Source organism: Protopterus annectens, chromosome 8.part0 (genome assembly GCF_019279795.1).
Source record: "Protopterus annectens isolate FY-2018-M chromosome 8.part0, PAN1.0, whole genome shotgun sequence".
Taxonomy (NCBI): domain Eukaryota; kingdom Metazoa; phylum Chordata; order Ceratodontiformes; family Protopteridae; genus Protopterus; species Protopterus annectens.
The window spans coordinates 1,805,143,386-1,805,164,997 of record NC_056741.1 but is presented as its reverse complement, the minus strand read 5'-3'; the positions used below and the strand labels follow the sequence as shown (position 1 = coordinate 1,805,164,997).

At 37.2% G+C, this 21,612-nt stretch overlaps 1 protein-coding gene across 1 annotated transcript in view; it reads right to left on the bottom strand.

The window, feature by feature from the left end:
* Positions 1 to 21,612, bottom strand: part of HYDIN (HYDIN axonemal central pair apparatus protein) — a 6,673,197-nt gene that overhangs the window by 5,429,089 nt on the left and 1,222,496 nt on the right. The window contains exon 14 of the mRNA XM_044079523.1: positions 16,360 to 16,460. Within this exon, the coding sequence (XP_043935458.1) occupies positions 16,360 to 16,460 (101 nt within the window). The remainder of the gene's footprint in view (positions 1 to 16,359; positions 16,461 to 21,612) is intronic.

Below are 21,612 nucleotides of genomic sequence, written 5' to 3'. Positions count from 1 at the left end.
TATTTCTGAATGTTTTGTAACAAATGGCATTAACAATACAGGCTTGTTGAAATATCCTAAACAGTTGAATGTACACAGATATTCAAGCTAAAGGGAAATTACTAACAGTAGAAAAAAGTTACAACTATCTTATCAATGAAAGAACATTTTGGCATGCTGAGAACTGTAATTCTCTGGATGAGCATGGCTAACACAGCAGAAAATGTTGCAGACTTTCCTATCAGTGAAAGAACATTTGTGAAAAAAAAAACATTTCAGCCTGTTGAGAACTGGTTTACTCTGGACTGAGATAGTGTTGCAGACAAAGAAGGCTTCAATACAGGAAAATAATGTTTTCATCAATGACAAAGTTTTGAAACTATAAAAGTGGTTGTAAAATACTTTTTGGTGGACAGTTGTGTAATCAGAGTCAGCTGAGGAAGCGCAGTGTGTCTGACAGTATTCCATCTGTGTTATAAAAAAATGTTTATAATCTCACAGTAGTGTTTGGTGGGGTAGTTTCAGTAAATTTGTCAGCAATTACGAGTATATAGTTGTACAGTCAGTTTGTCAAGTGTGATGGCACCTGCTGTTGATTTCAATTTAACATTTTCTCAGGAGCAGTAAGAATGGCTCTCATTTGCCTACTGAGGGACTCCCAGCAGGCTCATAGTATTTGGCCAACACCTGTGGTCTACAGTGGCTGTAGATTCTACATCAGAGGGATCCAGGGAAAACATGAGTGGTCTGATGAATCAGGTTTGGCCACAGCAGAGTCATCCAGCAACCGCTAGAAATTTTTATTGACACTAAAAAACAGCTATTCTTGCTGCAATTTCCTAGCTGCATACATTGAGCTGACCCCTGATGCCCTATCCTATCCCATCAACACCCTCATTAACAGCTGTATATCAGAATCTCATGTTCCCACAATCTGGAAATACACATTTTTATCTTGCCCCTACATAAAGGTGGCAAGTCATTTGATCTGAGTAATTACAGACACATTGTTATACTCCTTCCTTAATGTAAAATACTAAAAAGATGTGTACATTCACAGCTCCTTCAGTACCTCCTAGATAACAGCCTGTTCGTACCAACACAACATGGATTTCTTTCATATCACAGCACTACCACAACCTTACTACATTTCTGAACACAATCTCACCTGCTTATATATGCAATATTTCTTGATCACTTGAAAATATTCAACACAGTCTCTCAACCAAAACTCCTCCAAATCGTCTCTGAATTTAACATAAGTCAGTGCTATGCTTCAAAAGTTTCATACGTAATCAAGCACAGATAAGTAGCAGTCTGCCTACTCATGTCAGCATATATGTACCCAGAGGATCCACACGTGGGCTTTTGATGTTCAACATATTTATTAATAAGTGACATAAAACCACAGTCCCGCCACATTCAATATGCCAATGATACAATACTTACCTGTTCTGATAAACTATAATCAAATGTTCAAGAAACCTACTTCTTAAATTATCACATCATACTTTTGCATTTATTGCTAAAAAAAACACTCTTCCTGGCCAAATCCCCTACTCACCTCTCTACAGATTTTACCACAGTATCCTCTCAAAACATAAAGCTTGACGGACTCCCAAGCACCAAACTGATTTGGTCATAGCAAAGTCACTCATTGGTTTCTGAGGCAGTGAGGAAGCTGGCTTGACTACCTAGAACTCCCATAAAACTCTTCTTCTTCTTGTGGACAGAGGAGGGAAGAAATGAAGACCCAAAAGCCTTCTCCATATTCAAGCTGAGAACTGTCTGATAAGTAAGCTTTTAACAACTGGTGCACCATCTAAGTGGAATGTTAATGTTTTGAGGTGAACATTTTGATGATAACCCTAAAAAACCCTAATACCTCAAGTCCAAGCCCCTGCCTTTATTTTTTTACAGCATTACACAAAAATTAATTTTAAAACAGTTTTCCTGGAACAGGTGAACCTGATAAAGAAATCTGTGAAGTAAATGTTAAGTGACAAACAATAAACATAGTTCTTAGCTGATATAAAGAATTTTCTACAGAAAAAGTAAACTTTTCATTAACATTTTAATAAAATAGAAGATTTTCTCCAGAGGGGTCTTATGTACGCAACCTTGGTGAAGCAGTAGCCAATCATCTGAACTCTGCAAACAGTGCAGTTTGGCAGCAAGATAGTGCTGAAGGTTTGGCACCCTAACCGCTGATATTATATGCCTCGCCTTGAGTCTTTCAGTGGTTAAGGTGCATGTAAGTTGCCCTTGAGCTTTGGATGCTAGCTGGTTGTCCACTGCTTGGCAGGATATAACTCATACAGCTTACTAATCTATGAATCTATGAATCTATGAATAACTCATACAGCTTAAAATACAGTAAAAGTGATCTAATGATGAACACTGACTTTTCTCAACATCTATTTACTTCTGGTCTTAATACGGCTGTTTACATCTGCTGAGTGTACTGAGATTGCATAAGACAACTTGTAAAAAAAAAAAAAGAGTGCTACTGAATTAGTACATGTACTTATTATGCAAGGTGACAAGATAAAATTGTTGCACTGCATAAAAGGTCAGCCAGCTCACCTTTGAAAGAGTGACACAGTAGTGGTAATGTTAATTCAATAAGAAACTGAAGAATCAGATATGCTTTAGAGTAGTTTATTTTAATTTATTTATTTTTCTTTGTTGACTGGGTTAGTCTTACTAGGCCAATGCACTCTTTTTCAGGGGGAGACCAGAGGTGGTATTTATAATACTAGGGAAAGTTTGGCCAGGGTATTGGGGAACTTCCCCTACTTCTTTCGAGAGGAGGATGCAAGAAATCCCACAGCACCTGAACCACCACCTACTCAGGCAGATGGGACCTTTGTTTAATGTCTCATTTGAAGAATAACACTCATGAAAACAGCACTGCAACGTGAGCAATCCATCTACCTGGTGTGGGACTAGAACCCACAGTTTTCTTCACCAAAGGCGTATGTGCTACTCTTCAGGCTTCAAGACATTCCATCACTGCACCACTAATATTGCTTCATCTTAAAGTTCATAGGTAAGTACTAGGCTAGCTGTCCTTGCAGGCCATTTTAATTCAAGCCAGTTTCCCTTTCTGTGCTCAGAATAACTTTTCTCATTTGGTTATAGATTGGCCTTACCCAGTTTCTTATGTTTGAAGTACCTTAGTGTTATCTTATGCATATTATTAAATTTACATTTCTTACATGGAAATGCCTAGGTAGAATGTTCCATTTTCAGTAGAGTACCTGGGAGAAACAGCTCCAAAGCCAAAAGACAAAGTACAGTAGTGTAAGTAAACATGCCATAAGAGTAGATATTCTAACAGATCACTGTTGCAGTAGACCAGACTATAAGTATCCTATACTTCCTAACCAGCAAGCTTTTCAAAGCTTAAGGGTGCCTTCTACATGCTCCAATTGTTAGAAGCTCAACAGGAATTCTGCATAAAGACAGTTGGGGCAAAGATTACCTCTGAACATTTTTTTACCTAGGAAGGAAGAATGCAACTTTTAATAGTAAATTATATACAAAAGGGCACATACGCACACACACACACACACACACACACACACACACACACACACACACACACACACACACACACTAGAAACACAAAAGAAAAACAATAAAAATAAGGAGGTTGGGGGGGAGATATTGCATCTATTGTTATGGCAAGTTTACGTACAATGCTACTATGTTTAACATACAGATCACTGTAGCAGTAGCCCAAGCTACAGGAGTAGATTATCATAGCTTATAAGACTGAAAGGGAGGTGCCCAAAACACTAAGGCTCCAGAGGGCCCTGGAAAAAGGTCTAAGCATAGCCAGCAATTAACATGGAAAAAGAAACCAGTTTCTAGTGTTTTGTAAAAGTCATCTGGAGTACACCCCTTTCTTGAGGGGCACAAAATAAGCCAAAATCCTTGTGGAACAGGCCTTAACCCTGCCTGAAAGTGGCGTGCTATGGTGAGTAGAACAAAAGGCAATTGCATGAATCAACTACCTAGAAACAGTCTGCTTTGACAAAGGTTTGTCCTTTTCTCTAACCTTCATGGGACAAATGGCTGATCAGCTTTCCTGACTGCTCAAACCTTATCTAGGCAGTATCTGTACTACTTGTGGACATCTAGAGTGTGAAGAATATTTTCTCCCTTATTCTCTGGTTCAGGAAAGAAGACAGGGAAATGAATAGTCTGGTTAAAATAAACTGATACCATTTTAGGGGTAAAAGGAATACTAGTTATCAAAAAGACCCATAATTGTGAAAAATGAAGTAGGTTTGACTCAGCATATTCTCCGCTCAAAAGTAGAATGAGTAAAACAGTCTTCCATTGTTGAGATGAGCCCATTCTAATGGAGAAAGAGTACACTTTTCAAGGTCAGTGTTTTGATCCTAAGGAGGAACCACCTGTTTCCTAGGTAGACCAGTATGCAACAAAACTGCTGAACCGGAGTATGGTTAATATGGGTGGAGATCAAAGGGCATAAACGCACAAATGTCAGACAAATGCACCTTGATATAGGAATACGAGACAAGAAAACACTAACTCACAGGACTAAAGAACGAGGAAGCACTGCTTAAACCTCTCTACTTTGTCTAGAGGAAGAAAGGTTCTTACTAATGTAGAATGTAAAAGATATGCCAGGAATAAAATTCTGAGAAAAGGGATGGCAGAAGACTTCTGATAGCTGATTTGAATGCATAGACTGTGAAGAAGATTCTTAGTAGTTGCTGGAACCTCTAGACAGCTGTCAAAAGAGTTAAAAAGATAGTGCAACTGTCCAGGTATGGAAGCATGTGAATGTCTTGAAGTCTGCAATAAGCAATGATGGGAATGCGATTATAGGCATTCTTCTAAATTCTCCCCTGGATAAGGAAGTCATTTTTGGCCCTCATGTAGCTGAGGTGATAAAGAAATGTGATGAAAGGGGAATGTGTTGAACACATATAGTGACTAATCATAGAACCCAATTATGAAAATTAATTTAGTAAAGTAATGCGATCTATGCTGTCCACATCAAGAAACTGAGAACATCTTGGCACACAAACAAAATAAGCAACATAATCCACTGACAGTATAAAAATAACAAAAGATGAGTTGCATACAACTGTGATAACAAACCAGTACAAAATATAATGAATTTCCAATTATAAAATATAATAGCAGTGGTCAGAAATAAAATGCATCAACACAGTATAATCATGACTGATGGTTACACAATATGATAATACAATGTAAACCATAAAATGCATTAACACACTTAAAACACTGTCGTTAAAAATACAGAAAATGTGTACTGTACAGAATACCATCAATGACAATTGTTTTAAGTACAATCAGGAGGCAGACATTAATGTTAACAAAATAAGATGAGATCATGTGGCTGTGCAGGGAAGTCTGCAGAAGCAGCAATAAGAGGTTGAGAGAATCCAAGTAATATCAGAAATATTGCTGTTCTATTGGTGTGCACTTAATAATGCTTTGGATAAATTTCTCCTGTAGTTACTGTTTAAGACAGATGGTAGCTTGCTCCAATGTTTGCAAAGAATAACAGAATCTGGAGTACTAGTGTCTGATGCAATATTTAAGTCTCTGAGGGGATGGACTTAGATTCTGTAATTGTTTGTGTCACACAACACAGAGTATTTGGGACTGCCAAGAGATTCGTGCACAAGGCTGAACTGAATAGCAGCAAAGTCATGATCAGACTCTAGCCATTGGAGATCCCACAAACAGTAGCAAGCATGAGATCTTTTTTCATCTCTTGCAGCAAATCTGGCAGTTCTGTTACAATCTTGCTGCGTTCTCCAGCATAGCGTAGCAGATGAGACCCTAAGTTGGAGGAATACAGTGCAGAAGGGAGTAGATATGCACTGGCTGTGATTTATAGCTTTTTTGGTAATGCCTTTTGTCACTCGCCTTGTGTATATTCAATAAGACTATGTGACTGCGTATTCGTGTAAGTAGTTTATTACACACAAACACATCATGATGTAGTACAGTAACACTAAACTTAAAAGAACTATCTGACTGACACCTCAGCTGCTCACTACAAAATGGTGCTCTTGCTTGCACATGCTCAGTATTTATATGCACATGCCCATAGACTGGAATACATCTTAAAGGAATATACACACACACTGATCTACATTGTCCCTCTTTGACTAGTTTGGTCATGCAAATAAACAATGACAATTTTATGAACATGCAAATTATACAGATATATACAAATAACAATTATGTCCAGGTTGCTGTGTATTTGGAATTAGGTCTTGAGATATGACCTCATAATGTAATAACTAGAACTGGGTTTAGCAACAGGGACAGTCACTAGGGAATTATCTTCTTGAGGACTTTCTGGGATAGCTTCAGGAACAGGCAAAGAAATGTTCTCTGGAACAGGAACATTGGAGAAATCACTCTGAGAATTAGAGTCCTTGTTAAAACAAAATGTTGCAACACTGGTTCAAACACTGATAGTAAATGTTTCTGATTCTGCCTGAATTCCATGCCTTGTGACTCAATAATGTACGATCTCAGTTCTTCACACAAATGTTTCACAAGTCCTATTCGGTCAAATCCTTTTGCTTTCTGCATCCTAACTATCCTTCTTTTAATGGACTCAGAGATTTGATGGTTTTATCATAGTAAAGATTTTTGGGATAAATGCTTCTTTAGGAGTTGAACTTTTACTGCTTTGTTGTTTTTAGCACTTGGAACCAATAAATTCTTACTGATGGACAGTGTGGTTCTAGTTTGCCTTGACATTAACCTCTGGGCAGCTAAACCATGAAGAACTGTTGTGAGGTATGTTTCCAAGATTAAACAGATTTAGAAAAACATCAGTATTGTCATGTTCAGATTTTTCCAACAGCTGTTTTGTACTATGAACTACACGTTCTGCCAAACCATTTGACTGTGGAGATTCAGGACTACTCGTAACAGGAACAAAGTCCCACATTTCAGCAAATCTCTTGAACTGCTGACTTGTAAACTGTGCATCATTGTCAGAAACGACTTTGTGTGGACTACCATAACAGAAAAATGTTTCTTCAACTTAGTAATAACAGTACTGGACGTGCGATTAGGATGTTGGTCAATCTCGAACCAATCTGAATAAAAGTCTACTAATATCAAGTAATGTTGGCCATTCCATTCGAAAATGTCTGTAGCTACTGTCGACCATGGTAGTTCAGGAATCTGGCTTAGCTGAAGTGGCTCTTTTTGTTGATGTGGTTTAGTACTATTACAAACAGAACAATATGAAAGTTCTCTCTCAATATCTCTTGACATAGAAGGCCAAAATACTAGTCTTCTCACCCTTCTTTTGATAGAATGAGTTCCTGGGTCGCCACAATGCACAATTTTAATATAATCCTGTTGCAAAGTTTTTGGAATAATCACTTTTGGACCTTTCATGATGATACCATCTTCTATCAAAATCTCATCTCTGTAAGGATAATACTGCTGCATATCTGGTGGCAAACAAGATTGCTTTGATGGTCATCCTCAACTGATAAAGTGGTTGAGCTTCTGGAGAATTGAATCTGAAGCTGTGTGAGTTCTAAGTTCATCAAGACATGTGGAAGAAAAAATCTTACTTCCAAGACTTCAAAAAAAATCAGGTTACTCATTTTCATGCTGTTTAGTGTTTTTTTCTGGGTGATCTGGATAAAGTATCAGCAAGATAAAGAAGATTGCCTTTTGCATAAACCAAGTGAAAATTGTACTTTTGCAATTTCAACATCATGCATTGCAATCTCGCAGAAGCAGTGTGCATTGGCTTTTTCAAAATAGTGACCAAAGGTTGGTGGTCAGTCTCAATTTGAAAAGGTCAGCCATAAACATAATCATGGAACTTCAAACATGCAAACAATTGCCAAGAGCACTTTCTCTATCTGGGCATACTGCATTTCAGATTGGGTTACAGTTCCAGATGCATAGGCTACTGGTTTGCCCTCTTGAAGAATGACTACACCAAGACTACACTTCAAAGCATCACAAGAAAGAGTTACAGGTTTGTGAGCATCATAATATCTTAAAGTGGGTGGACTGGTAATTCTCTGTTTCAGGACATCAAATGTTCTTTGGTGATGTTCTGACCAGGACCAAGTTACATCTCTGCATGTCAGCTCCCTGTGCAGTGCTGAAAATTCTACCAGATCTGGAGTGAGCTTTCCTAAGTAGTTGACCATGTCAATAAAATGTTGTAAGGAAGTGACGTTGTCTGGAGCTGGCATCTTAAGAATTGCAGTTTGCTTGGAAGGATCTGGTCAATTTGCATTTCTGAGGATTCAGCTTAAGATTCACTTCATGAGCATGTTCTAGAACATTCTTGAGATTTCTATCATGTTCGACTTCACCAGTGCCTCCTACAAGAATATCATCTACTATAATAGCACATGGATAGCCAGAAAAAAATTTGCTCCATTGTACATTGAAAGACTTCACTGGCAGAATTTATCCAAAATGGCATTCTCAAAAATCTGTACCTTCCAAATGCTGTACTGAAAGTGGTAAGCAATGAAGATTTTCGGTCAAAGTTTGCCAAAATGAAATTTCTGCACCAAAGACAGAAAAAACAGTGGCATTTGACATGAGAGCAGCAACTTCTTTGACTGTACGCATTGGATGATGAGATAGTTTTGGTGCTTTGTTTAAATCTCTTCAGTCAATACATATTCTAATATCATCCCGGCTTTTCTTATGAGCTACCACCATGGAAGATACCCAGTCAGTTAGTTCTTCTACTGGACAAATTACTCCTAGATGCAGCATTCTGTCTAGCTCAGCTTTGACTCTGCCTTGCAGGGCAACTGAAACTTTCCATGCTGGTCTGATGACTGGGCTTACTTCCGGTCTAACTTCATGGAGTACACAACTGGGAGTTTGCCTAACTTGTCTTCAAAAAGATCAGCATAGTCAGAAAAAATAATCTGTGTGAAATTCCCAGTTACATGTGCTTACAAGGTGGATGTTTGCATTAAATGAAAGCTTTTCAAACTATCTTTGAGGCCTAACAATGACTGTATGTGCCTTTTGACTACATATAATTGTGAGTCATAGCAGTTCCCAGCAGAGTAACATAAAAGCACTACTGAACCTTTGGTTTGAATTTCTTCACCACTATAAGCAACAAACTTCGCACACTTTGTCAGACCAAGCCTCTCACCAGCACTTACTTTGGCAAACACTTCTGCTGACATAACATTGCACTTTGAACCAGTATCAAGTTTGAATTCTACAGGTCTCCCATTAATCAGAACAGTACAACATACTTCATTCTTTTCCCACACATCTACTTCACTGACTGTTTCACCAAGCACTGACACACCATCAACATAAACAGTAGGGTTGCAGCTTTCTAGTTGATCAACTCGCCTCTTTAAATGTTCTCTTTTAATAAAAAAATGGGCCTATTTTGATTTACAAAGTCTTTTGAAATTATTCCACTTTTTACATGTGTGGCACTGCTGACCAAAAGCTAAGCACTTTTCTCTTTTGGGTTCATGATTACCTTCACAGTTAGGATAGTTGACTATGAAGCTAGGTGGGAGCACATTCTTTGGTTTTGCTGACTCACTCCTGTGGTTCACTGAGCATGTTCTGGATTTTACTGGAGCTGTCCTGGAAATTGCAAGAAAGGCACTCGGTTTCACTGAAGCTGCCACAGATTTTGCTAGAGAGACCCAGGGTGTGGCCACACCCTTAGACCTGTATCTTTTAACCTTATCCTGCATACTATCAACATTAGCACTGAAAGCATGCCTTTCTCATTTGTAAGCATATTAATGTGCTTTTCTGTGAGTTTATACATCTGACAAATCTATATGACCTTATTCAATGTTAAATCACTGTTGTTGTTGTTGTCTTTCGGCTTTTCCCAGTTAGGGGTCGCCACAGCGGAACTCCGGTCCACTAATGATTGGCAGTAGATTTTCACGAATGCAGAGGTGCCAGCTCGACATTCAAACTTCAACAAAGGCTCAATGTTAAATCACTATCTCAAAGCAAAATCTTTCTCACTGCTTCATCTTTAATACCACACACAAGCCTGTCTTTTATCAACTCATCTTTTAAATCACCAAATCTGCACATTTTTTGCCTTGTTTCTCAAGTCAGTTATATATGCTGCAAAAGTTTCACCAGGCTTTTGATCCCTTGTGTAAAATATGTGCCTTTCCATTATAATATTCATTTGGGGGTTACACATTTCTCTAAATTTATGTTTTAAGCACTCAGGGTCTTCCTGCTTTTCAGCTGGTACCACTATATGGGTGTTTTCCCCCTCCCCTGCATACAAAGCTGGGGAATACACAAATAAACACTCCCTTTCAATGGCTTCTGAACTAGCTAAATGAAGTAGAATAAATGCTTTTGTACATGTGTCTTTATCAGAAAATGCAGACTGAATGAAAATGTTATACCCTTGCACAAACACTCTCCAGTTTTCAGCAACATTATTATCAAATACAAGTGGAGCAGGTTTGTGAAATCTTTCTGCCATGCCAACAAAATGCCCTTGTAATTATGTATAAACACATACCAGGTACATGAAAAATATTCAACTGTATCATAAACTCTTTGAAACAACTGTTGTTTTGTGAAATAACTCTACTATAGTCATACCTGTGAACCTGGAAACATCAAAAATCTGGACAAGGCCCATGAAAAATAGGTACAAATCTGTATGCTGATTAACATCTAATTTGCATACATAATTATGTAACCCTACCCATTCTAATGAAATTGTGGGACATCAACTTTCAAATGCAAACTGAAGAACAGACAACCAAAATATGGCACCTGCAGTCATTCCAATGTCCCATTACCTGGCTATTTCGCCTCATTTACCATAAACACTAATGTGTGCATACTGATTTATTTCTACAATGATTTGGATGTTATTTTTACATTTTACAGCACAACAATGTACAAACAGTAATAGACATCTAGTAAAGCAATACTGTCTCACAATGAAAACAGACTTGGCATTAAAACTTCTCTGCCCTTGAAACTCATTCATTAAAACAGCATTGAAACCCACACCATATCCAAAGAAAATGCATCTGGCCAGTGGTGGATAAAGATTACCTTTGGGCTGTTTTCAAATCAATGGCCCCTTGCACACAAAACAAGAAATATACGTGTTCTTTTCTTTGATACACCTTCCTGACTTTATTAAATTATACTCCTTGACCTTGTGAACTTGTATAATACAACACACTTGTTAGAGCGCATTTTAAATTTATTGTTTGAACATTTTTCCAGTAGGCTGTACTGTAGGCAATGAAACAAAATGCATGAATCAGTTATGACAAAACTGCCCAATTCAGAATATTTCCATCATAAAAGTCTACTTCCACACCCACGCTATAAATAGAATGACAGTAGTCTAAGTCATAGGCATCTTGCACAGCTTCTCGCACTTATTTTCAATTTCATTTTTGGAGGGGGGGGTGACAAAAGGTCAAAAACCAGTGACACATTTTAAACATTGCTTGCATAATTTTGTAAAGTTGCTAGAATAAAATGTTGTGTTACCATCATGCATTTCACTGGCAAGTCTTGAATACAGGACGCTATGCACTACAGTCAGAGCAACATACCACTATGCCAAATCAGCAGCTTCCTGAAAAATAGTAAGACTGAAACCCAATGGCTATCATTTAGTGAATTCATTTCTCAGAACAGCTCTCAGCCTCTTACCACAAAAAACCTGGGCAAAGCTCTGAAACCTAATGGCTATCATTTAGTGAATTCATTTGTCAGCATAGCTCTCAACCTCTTAGCACAAAAAACCTGGGCAAAGTTCACAAGTGGTGGTGGCTAGGGACTTTAGGCCCTTTTTACCCTGTGCTGAATGTACAGACTTTGAGCCTGAGTACCCCTAGCCACCAGGCCAGGTGTATTACATTGGAGGCATTTTCACATACATGTGTGATTAGGTGACAGTTTTACCACATTTATGACAACATACATTTATTGCAGTTTTAAATATGCTTCCTGCACCCTCAAACATATAAAAGCCCAGTTTCATGAAGCTACCTCTCTTTGACTACACCAGCTTCCCTGTACATCCCAGTGCCACAAGTTTTTTTCCAACCTCATGCATTGTGCTGTTCTGTCCTAGTAGTCACTGCAAGGAAGTTACTGTAATTAGGGCCTAAAATGCCAGAACTTTATAAAGTGCCTATACAGTGTTCAGTCAAAAATCAAGACCATCATAGGCACTGTTGCTCTGCCTAAGAGCATGAAACAAAATTATCAGTGCCTTTAGCACTTACACGTGTTCTGTAGTATGTTCAAAAGCAAACACCAGTGCTCCAATTACTTCCTTCTCTATACTGACCTAGCCTTGGCTGCATGGATACATAAAGGGTTTGGGTGGTGTGACCAAATTACACTAGTCTTTGACTCACAATTTTAGAAATAGCTTTGTAATCAGTTTGCAAAAATGAAAGCATGCTCTAGTTTTCTGCCTTATTACCCTTCTATGGTGTAACCATAATCAGCACCGTTCAGCCGTTCAGAGAAGTGTTGCAATATTCTAGACTCCATGGCTTACAGACCTTCTCTTCTTAAGCTAAACAAAAATGTTTATCCACTTCTGGCAAATTTCTACCTGTAGCCCAACCTAATCTATACCTTTCTTTTAAAGGCTATGACTGTGGAAAGATAATGTTATTTGAATACCAGGACTAAGTCTCAGGTTCCAGTACCATTGGTGCACATGGGGATGGGTAATTATACTAAGGTTTAGGACTTGGAGATGTTTTCAAACCACTGTAACTCATTTATACAATTACCATACACACACACACACACACACACACACACACACACACACACACACACACACACACACACACACACACACACACACACTTCTGCCAGAAATAATCCTTTCCTACCTGCAAAGAAATCCTATTCCTTCCTTCCAAAACATCAGAGCCAGAGTACAAAGCGTGTTTGAATTACGAGACAACAAACCAGTTGAAAGAAGCCAGACACTTCCACAAAGCGTGCTCGTTTGACAGAGAACTCCAAGAAATAAATATACACACACTCTGCAGTATCACAGAAATGAAATAAACTAAAGCAAATCTGTTTCGCTCATGAGCTATAAATAAATACCTTAAAGAACTTTGTTCATCACTAGCAAAGCAGAAATAAACTAAAGCAAATCCGTTTTGCTCTGCAGTACGCACTCTGCAATAAGCACCAGAAAGTTCAAGAGCTGTTCAAACTCCATTCACGAAATACCACAAGAAATAAATACCATAAAAGAACTAAGCACCAGACACACTCTGCAGTATCGCAGAAATGAAATAAAGCAAAACCGTTTTGCTCACGAGCTGTAGCCTGCAAATAAATACCTTAAAACAACTCTGTTCATCACTAGCAAAGCAGAAATCTGCAATAGCAGAACCTTAAATCCGTTTCCACACACACTCTGCAGTAAGTACCAGAAAGTTCATGAGGTGTTCAAACCCCGTTCACGAAATACCTTAGACAAGAAATAAATACCTTAAAAGAACTAAGCGCCAGACACACTCTGCTGTATCACAGAAATGAAATACTCTAAAGCAAATCCGTTTTGCTCACAATCTGTGGCCTGTAAAGAAATAAAATAACTCTGTTCATCACTAGCAAAGCAGAAATAAACTACAGCCAATCCATTTCACTCTGCAGTACCTTAAATCTGTTTCCACACACACTCTGCAGTAATCACCAGAAAGTTCAGGAGCTGTTCAAAAAGTATAAAAAATACCTCTGCAGTACCCATGCTTAGTTGTTTCCTTTGCAATCCTTCCCGCTCGCAGATCCATTCAAACAGACAGTGCGATAGTGAAGCAGCCATGAAATGCATGCACGTGAGCCCTTGAGCTCAATTCCGACAATCGCAAACGTGATGACATCAGATCAAAAGTGAAAGAAAAAAAAATATAAAAAAAAATCTGGGAAAAAAATCGGAAATAAAGGGGTGCCACTCAGGAATCGTGACACCCCATTATTTGGACCCCAAAACTTGGTAAAAACTGAGTAATTCGGTACAGTTGGGAGGCATGACTATAGTACTGCACAAACTTGCAAACACTTTCTATACTTTGGATATCTCTATCTCAGATAGTTTTAATTAATATGAAAAAGAAACACATAGCGAAAAAATATGGTCTTTTTCCCCTTTGTTTTTTTTTTAATATATTTTATGTGATTCGGAAGTTATTTCAATCACTTTAGTAAGCATGTCTAGTATTTTATCAATATATTGTAATTCTGAACACTTTGTTTAATTAGAAAGTCATTTTGAACAGTTTTAATGCTTCATTTTATATTTAAGTAAAAATTCATTTAAGTGAGTTTTAATATCTGGATTTGTCTCTATGACCTGTTTTGCAAGTCATTTGATCAGGGATGATCCTCTCCTGTATACTTCTCCAACTATAACTGCTTGCCTCATGGTCTTCAAGAAGATGTTTTAATCTCGATCCCATTCTAACACCATCTCACTCACCTTGTGTATATTCAATAAGACAATAAGGCTGGGTGTTTGTTTAAGTCGTTTATTACACACAAACACATCAGGATGGAGAACAGTAACATTAAACTTAAACAAACTAACTAACTGACTGACTAGTACATATGCATGCTTACACCTTGGCTGCTCACTACAAAATGGCACTCTTGCTTACATGTGCTCAGTACTTGTATGCACATGCCCACAGACTGGAATAGATCTTAAAGGAACATACACACTCTGATCTACACCTTTGTCTACATAATTCACCAAGGCAAGGCTTATCTTTGTGTTATGATGCTTTAACTGCAGATCAATCTTCTGTTAGTTGTCAATGACAATAAGGAATTTTACTGACCTAGCTTTCTTTTTTGAGGTAGAACCCAGCACAGTAATCTAAAAGGATTCTTATTAGGTGGGTGGACTTTGTAGATGCCAACATTATAGTTGTTCTTGATAGAACAGGGTGTTGAATTTCATGAGAAAAATCACGTCTTTTGCTTTTGTGGTATTGAGGTGAAAATCTATAAAATTCAGATACATTTACACCCAGCAAAAGTGTAATTAGTTTAGAGATAACCACCTCAAGAAAATATCCAGTATGAACAGCAGAATTATCAGTATACCAAATGAATTTTACACTGCCAGGATCATTGGCCATGTTGTTCACAGAAAGAGTTAATTAAGGGGAGTCCTAGTACAGATACCTGGGGTACAGTGACTGCAACAGGGAGGTAAGGTGAAATTAGTCCATTCAATTTCACAGTCCAAGTTCTTTTTATCCAAAAGGCTAGAGCACAGAAGGCAATGTTGTTGAGGGCTTGCATTAGTATTGAATGGGAAACTATCAAAGTCCCTAGACTGATAATGATAGCCCCATTGAACAAATCAGAAAGAAGCTTACAATCTGTTAAGTGAAGAAGAGCTGTCACTGTGCCATGGCTGGGCTAGAATTTGTGTTGGGAATTGGTGATTAAGTTGAGTTACTATGTGGTCTAGTAGCTGTATGCATACTCATTTGTTCAAGATATGTAAAAGATGAAGCAGAACAGCTACAGGATGATATGTTTTTCACAAGATGGCTGATTAATCCTTATATACGGGAACTATCAGTCACTACTTTTCAGCTGTTTGGCACAATGCATGCCTTCTCTGTTGGATGTATTTATTAGGATAGTAACAGGGTATGCAATGAATTGAGATGGTATTTGTAGGAACTCAAGTGGTACTTTAACAAGGGGAGAGGGAAAAAGACTTAAGCTTTTTAATTAGTCTGAGCACCATGCTGATACGTGTATGAATCGTGAAATAGACCTAACAGGCTGAGTGGGATGTATTGTGACATGAACCTAAGGAGAATACATAAGTTTTTGGCCAGAGTGATGCAAATGAATAACACACTGACAGCCTGTATTTTAATTAAGGGAGAAGCACATTTCTTGCAATATCTGTATGTACCTTATAGAAAAATAACTGTATAACCTCACCACAATTGTTTAGATTACATGATTTTGCGCAGAGTATATGCAAGGTCTAGCCATGCAGTATGCTCTAGAAATGCATTTTGGGAGTCAGGAAATACATAACTTGGGGAAAATACTTCACTCTCTAAACTACTCAAAATAGCACATTTTTCTTGGCAGTACTCACTGTACAGAGTTTTCTACAGAACAATGCAAAAAGGTTAAAGAAATATTGCTTTTGGGAGGTTTTGAACTGGAAATAGTTGTATCACACTACCAACAACCAAGTCATCTTCAGAAGTTCATCTGTTTGACCAGATCAATCACACAGAGTACAAAGCAGTGTGCTTATACTTTCATTTGTGAGTTACTTACCTTGCAATAATTGGAACAGCCAGCACCTCAGGTCCCACGCCATCCACATCAACTACCAAGGCTAACTCATACTGTCTCATTTCATTGGAACATAGTGTCACCTATGAAAAGGAAAAAAAAAAATACGCAACTCTGTTTGGTGGTCAGATGAATCATAAAATTTGTTAAAAGCAGTATTCCTCTAAAAATGCAAAACTTTATGTTAAATGAACAATACAGTAAAGGTTTTCATTTTGAAATAGGAAGGCATTGCTGTAGCAGGCTGTATAATAGTAATTGAAACCACAGTGTGTGTCTGTGCAGCCAAGATATTACTAATAACATTCAGACAAGGCTCATGTAATGTGAAGGACCAGAACCAAAAATAAAACACTTAAATGTAGTATGAAGATATTTAATAAAATCCACCAAAAACTGTAAAAATCTTACAAGGCAACTTAGTAGTAATGGTTAAGCACGTTTGCCCTTAGTATAGGAATTCATCAGAACTGTTGTAAACATAAAAGTGCTAGTACAAACAGGAAAAGGAAGTCATGTGCAAAGGTCAAAGCTGACAAAATAAAATTAGTGTCTCTGGCTTCAAAACACATGGTTAAAACATACATTAGTTTATGTCTGCTAAAAATCTACAAAGTAACTGTAAAAACAACCATCAAATACCAGGTCCCCGAGTCCAAATAATGAAGAAAAAAAAACAAGTAACACGAAAGCAGAAACGGACCCAGGCAAGGCTTCAGGTTCCAGAATAAAAATGCATTTAATAAAATCCAACAGAGACACAAGTTCTTTCACATAATTGCTTCTTCAGGTGTATGAGATATAAAGTAATTGTCCTTCTAATATACTCCACAAAAAGTCACATGTTACATCTCTTATCACATGATCAAATCAAATACTCAATTAATTGATGGCAAAAAACACACAGACATAAAATGTTGACCAAAAAATTAAAAAAATAACAGAACAGAAAGCTCAGCATATTGGGAATAAAAACTAATACAGAAACTATCATCTACGTAAAGGTCTGGACTTAAGTTTTGGTCTTAAAGTGACCTGCTCATTCAGGCCATGTCCCACATATCCCCTGAGCCTAACTATCCACTTAGCTTCTAATTCTTCAGTGGAATTATGTATATCACCCCCTCTCATTTGTACTAAGATTTTGCCTATGGCTAAAAATCTAAAGACATGTGTGGGGCTAGTATTCATAATGTACTTAGCTAATGCACTTATTTTATTTCTCTTATTGATATGATATATATGCTCACAAATTCTCTCTTTTAAAGTATTATCTGTCTTCCCAATATAAAACTTCTGGCATTCTAAGCAGTGTGCCAAGTAAACTATATGCTTACTCTCACAATTGGCACTGACCCTAAATTTATACAGTTTAAGTTGATCAGCATGAAAACATTCAGAACTACTATCTATATACACACAATATGAGAATGTGCCACATGGCTTTGTCCCTACCTCTCCTTGTATACTATGAGAACTTTTAGTGTAACACAGTCGTTGCTTAGGAGACTTCATGTTTCTAAAAAGAAACCTGGGTTCAGGATCTATCAGCTTAGCTACATGCTTGTCTGTTGTCAATATACCCCACTCTCTATGTATAATATTCAAATACTCCAAGACATCATTGGTATAACATAGCAGTACTCTCAGTTTATTAATACCCTTAACGTTGTCCCCTTTATTAGGCATCATGTTCTTATTATGCCCTTCTGAGAAATATGGCTTAGCCTTAGTTTATCTCATTCTCAAAACATCGGTCACATTATACTTTATGTCTTGCTCTCTATAACCCCTCTCCTTCAAATCCAAAGTAGCAGTCTCCACCTGCTTTTTAAAATCATCTTCTCTTACATTCAATCTTGAAGCTCTAAAAATTTGATTACGTACATTTCTGAATATGTGAGACAGATGCATACTATCCTTCTTAACAAATGGTTAACATGACACTCTTTCTTGTAAAGGGTAGTATATATACTATCATTAGACTTATCTACTTTCACAGTTACATCCAAATAATTAATCTCAACACTGGAGCTAATTGAAGTAAATCTCAAAAATGGAGTGCTATTACCTAGATAATTTTCAAATTCATGAAATAATTCCAATGTACCTCCCCAAATTATAAAATGATCATCCACAAATCTGCAATAATAAAGTATATTGTCCTGGAAAGGACCTTTCAATAAATATTCCATCTCCCATGTCACTAAAACTGCATTGTCGTAGCTACTGGCACACAAAGAGCCCATAGCTATGCCATTGCACTGTTTATATATAGTATTTCCAAACAAAAATACATTATGCTCCTATACAAGGGCAAGTAACCTGCTAATTAATGTAATTTTATCCTCACTAAAATCTGAGAACTTCCTCAAAAACTGCACCATATTAGCTATACCTATATGATTGGGTATAATGGTAAATAAAGAAACCACATCCATCGTAACCAACAAAACATCTCTAGAAGTATTGGTAACTGTGAAAGCATATAGATAATTCAAAAAAATGCTCTGTATCACGAAGGACATACCCTATGGTATTCAATATTGGCCTTAAGCACTTCTCCCCATATATGGAAATCGGTTCCATACACCAATTCCTACCAGACACAATCGGTCTTAGAGGAGGTGTCACTGGATTCTTATGTAGCTCGGGTAACCCATGAATCATTGGTATAGTAGGGTGTGGTATCAAGAAATACACTGTCAATCAAATTATTAATATACAAGTCATGTAATGATGCACTTACGTCATTAATCAAACTTTTGACAGTATTTAAACATATCTTCGTTGTAGCATTCAACTCATGATTGAAAACACTCTTTAGTTCACACGCATTGTGTACTTGTGCGGTAACTTATATAACTTTCTTTCTAGCCCCAGGTTCTGTAGCCATCTCTTTAAACTGTGATGTAACTTCCTTCGTTACATCACCTACCAACGGAGATAATGTACATCTATTGGCTGCCTCCTGAAAAGAGGAGGTTGCTGAAGGCAAAACTGCACTCTCATTGGTCATCTCTACATTGGTGGTAGAAGTAAACCTCGGCTAAGTAAACACATTACCAGATTTAAAATCTCATCAATCCCTTGCTATCGTGTGAACTAGAGAGTGTTTTCAATCATGAGTCGAATGTTACAATGAAAGGAAGTGTTTCTGCCCCTTTAGGCCAACTTACTTTTCCTTTACCAGTGAAAGAGCAGACCTCTTGACAACAGAGAAATCAGCAGAAAGGATGGAGCCACAGCAGGGTGAAGCAGAAACAAGAAGGTGCAGTTACCCACCCACACAATATAAAGAAAGCATTTATAAATGCTCAAAGACTTTAGTACGGAATTTGTCTAGTGTTGAGTTGACTGATAATGAGCTGAGTGTTTTACAAAAAGGTTTGTCTTTCATTCCAGCTGGTCATTCAGACTATACGGATGTAATTTTTGATATAAAGATGTTTACAAGGAACTTGATGCTTAAATGTATTTATAAAGATTCTGCTAGTATGCAAGATGATAGCATGAATGTATGTAGGAAACCGAGCATTTATGTCCCTGTGATCAATCCTTTAATCAATGCATTTGAAAAAACGTGTATAGAGGATATATATAAATTGCAAGAGAATGGTGATGGTTTGGATAGAAGGAAAATATATTTTAATTTATTTAGAGAAGAAAATGAAGCTCTGCAAAGTTTAGAGAGCAATAATAAGATTGCTATACATCCTGCAGATAAGGGGGAACCAACAGCAGTATTAAATAAGGATTGGTATAATAATGCAATGTATGAGATGCTCAGTGATGCTCTCTTTTATAATAAGATATGTTTAAACTGTCAAAAGTTTGAATAATGACATAAGTGCATTGTTACATGACTTGTATATTAATAATTTGATTGACAGTGAATTATTTAAATATTTCTTTATACCACACCCTACTATACCAATGATTCAGGGGTTACCCAAGCTACATAAGAATCCAGTGACACCTCCTCTAAAGCCAATTGTGTCTGGTAGGAATTGGTGTACGGAACCGATTTCCATATATGTGGAGAAGTGCTTAAGGCCAATATTGAATACCATCATGTCCTTCATGATACAGAACATTTTCTGAATTATCTATATGTTTTCACAGTTGCCAATACATCTAGAGATTTTTTGTTGGTTACGATGGATGTGGTTTCTTTATTTACCATTATACCCAGTCATATAGGTATAGATAATACATAGCAGTTTTTGAGGAGGTTCTCAGATTTTAGTGAGGATAAAATTACATTAATTAGCAGGCTACTTGCATAATGTATTTTAGTTTGAAAATACTATCCGTAAACAGTGCAATAGCGTAGCTATGGGCACTTTGCGTGCCAACTGCTACGCCAGTGCAGCTTTAGTGACATATGAGATGGAATATTTATTGAAAGGCCCTTTCCAGCATAATATACTTTATTATTGTAACTTTGGGGATGATCTTTTTATAATTTGGGAAGGTACATTGGACTTACTTCATGAATTTGAAAATAATCTAGGTAATAGCACTCAATTTTTGAGATTTACCTCAGTTAGCTCAAGTGTGGAGATTAATTATTTGGATGTAACTGTGAAAGTAGATAAGTCTAATGATAGTATATATACTACCCTTTACAAGAAAGAGTGTCATGTTAACCATTTGTTAAGAAGGATAGTATGCATCCACCTCACATATTCAGAAATGTTGTATGCAATCAAATTTTTAGAGCTTCTAGATGGAATGTAAGAGAAGAGGGTTTTAAAAAGCAGGTAGTAATTGCTACTTTGGATTTGATGGAGAGGGGTTATAGAGAGCAAGGCATAAAGTATAATGTGACCAATGTTTTGAGAATGAGAGATACTAAGGCTAAGCCATATTTCTCAGAAGGGCATAATAATAAGAACTTGATGTGTAATAAAGGGGACAACATTAAGTGTATTAATAAATTGAGAGTACCGCTATGTTATACCAATGATGTCTCTGAGTACATGGATATTATGCATAGACACTGGGGTATATTGACAACAGACCAGGATGCAGCTAAGCTGATAGATCCTGAACCCAGGTTTCTTTTTAGAAACATGAAGTCTTTTAAGAGATGACAGTGTTACCCTAAAGTTGTCATAGTAATACAAGGAGAGGTAGAGACACAAAGCCATGTGACAAATGCTCGTATTGTGTGTATATAGATAGTAGTTCTGAATTTTATCATCTTGATCAACTTAAACCGTATAAATT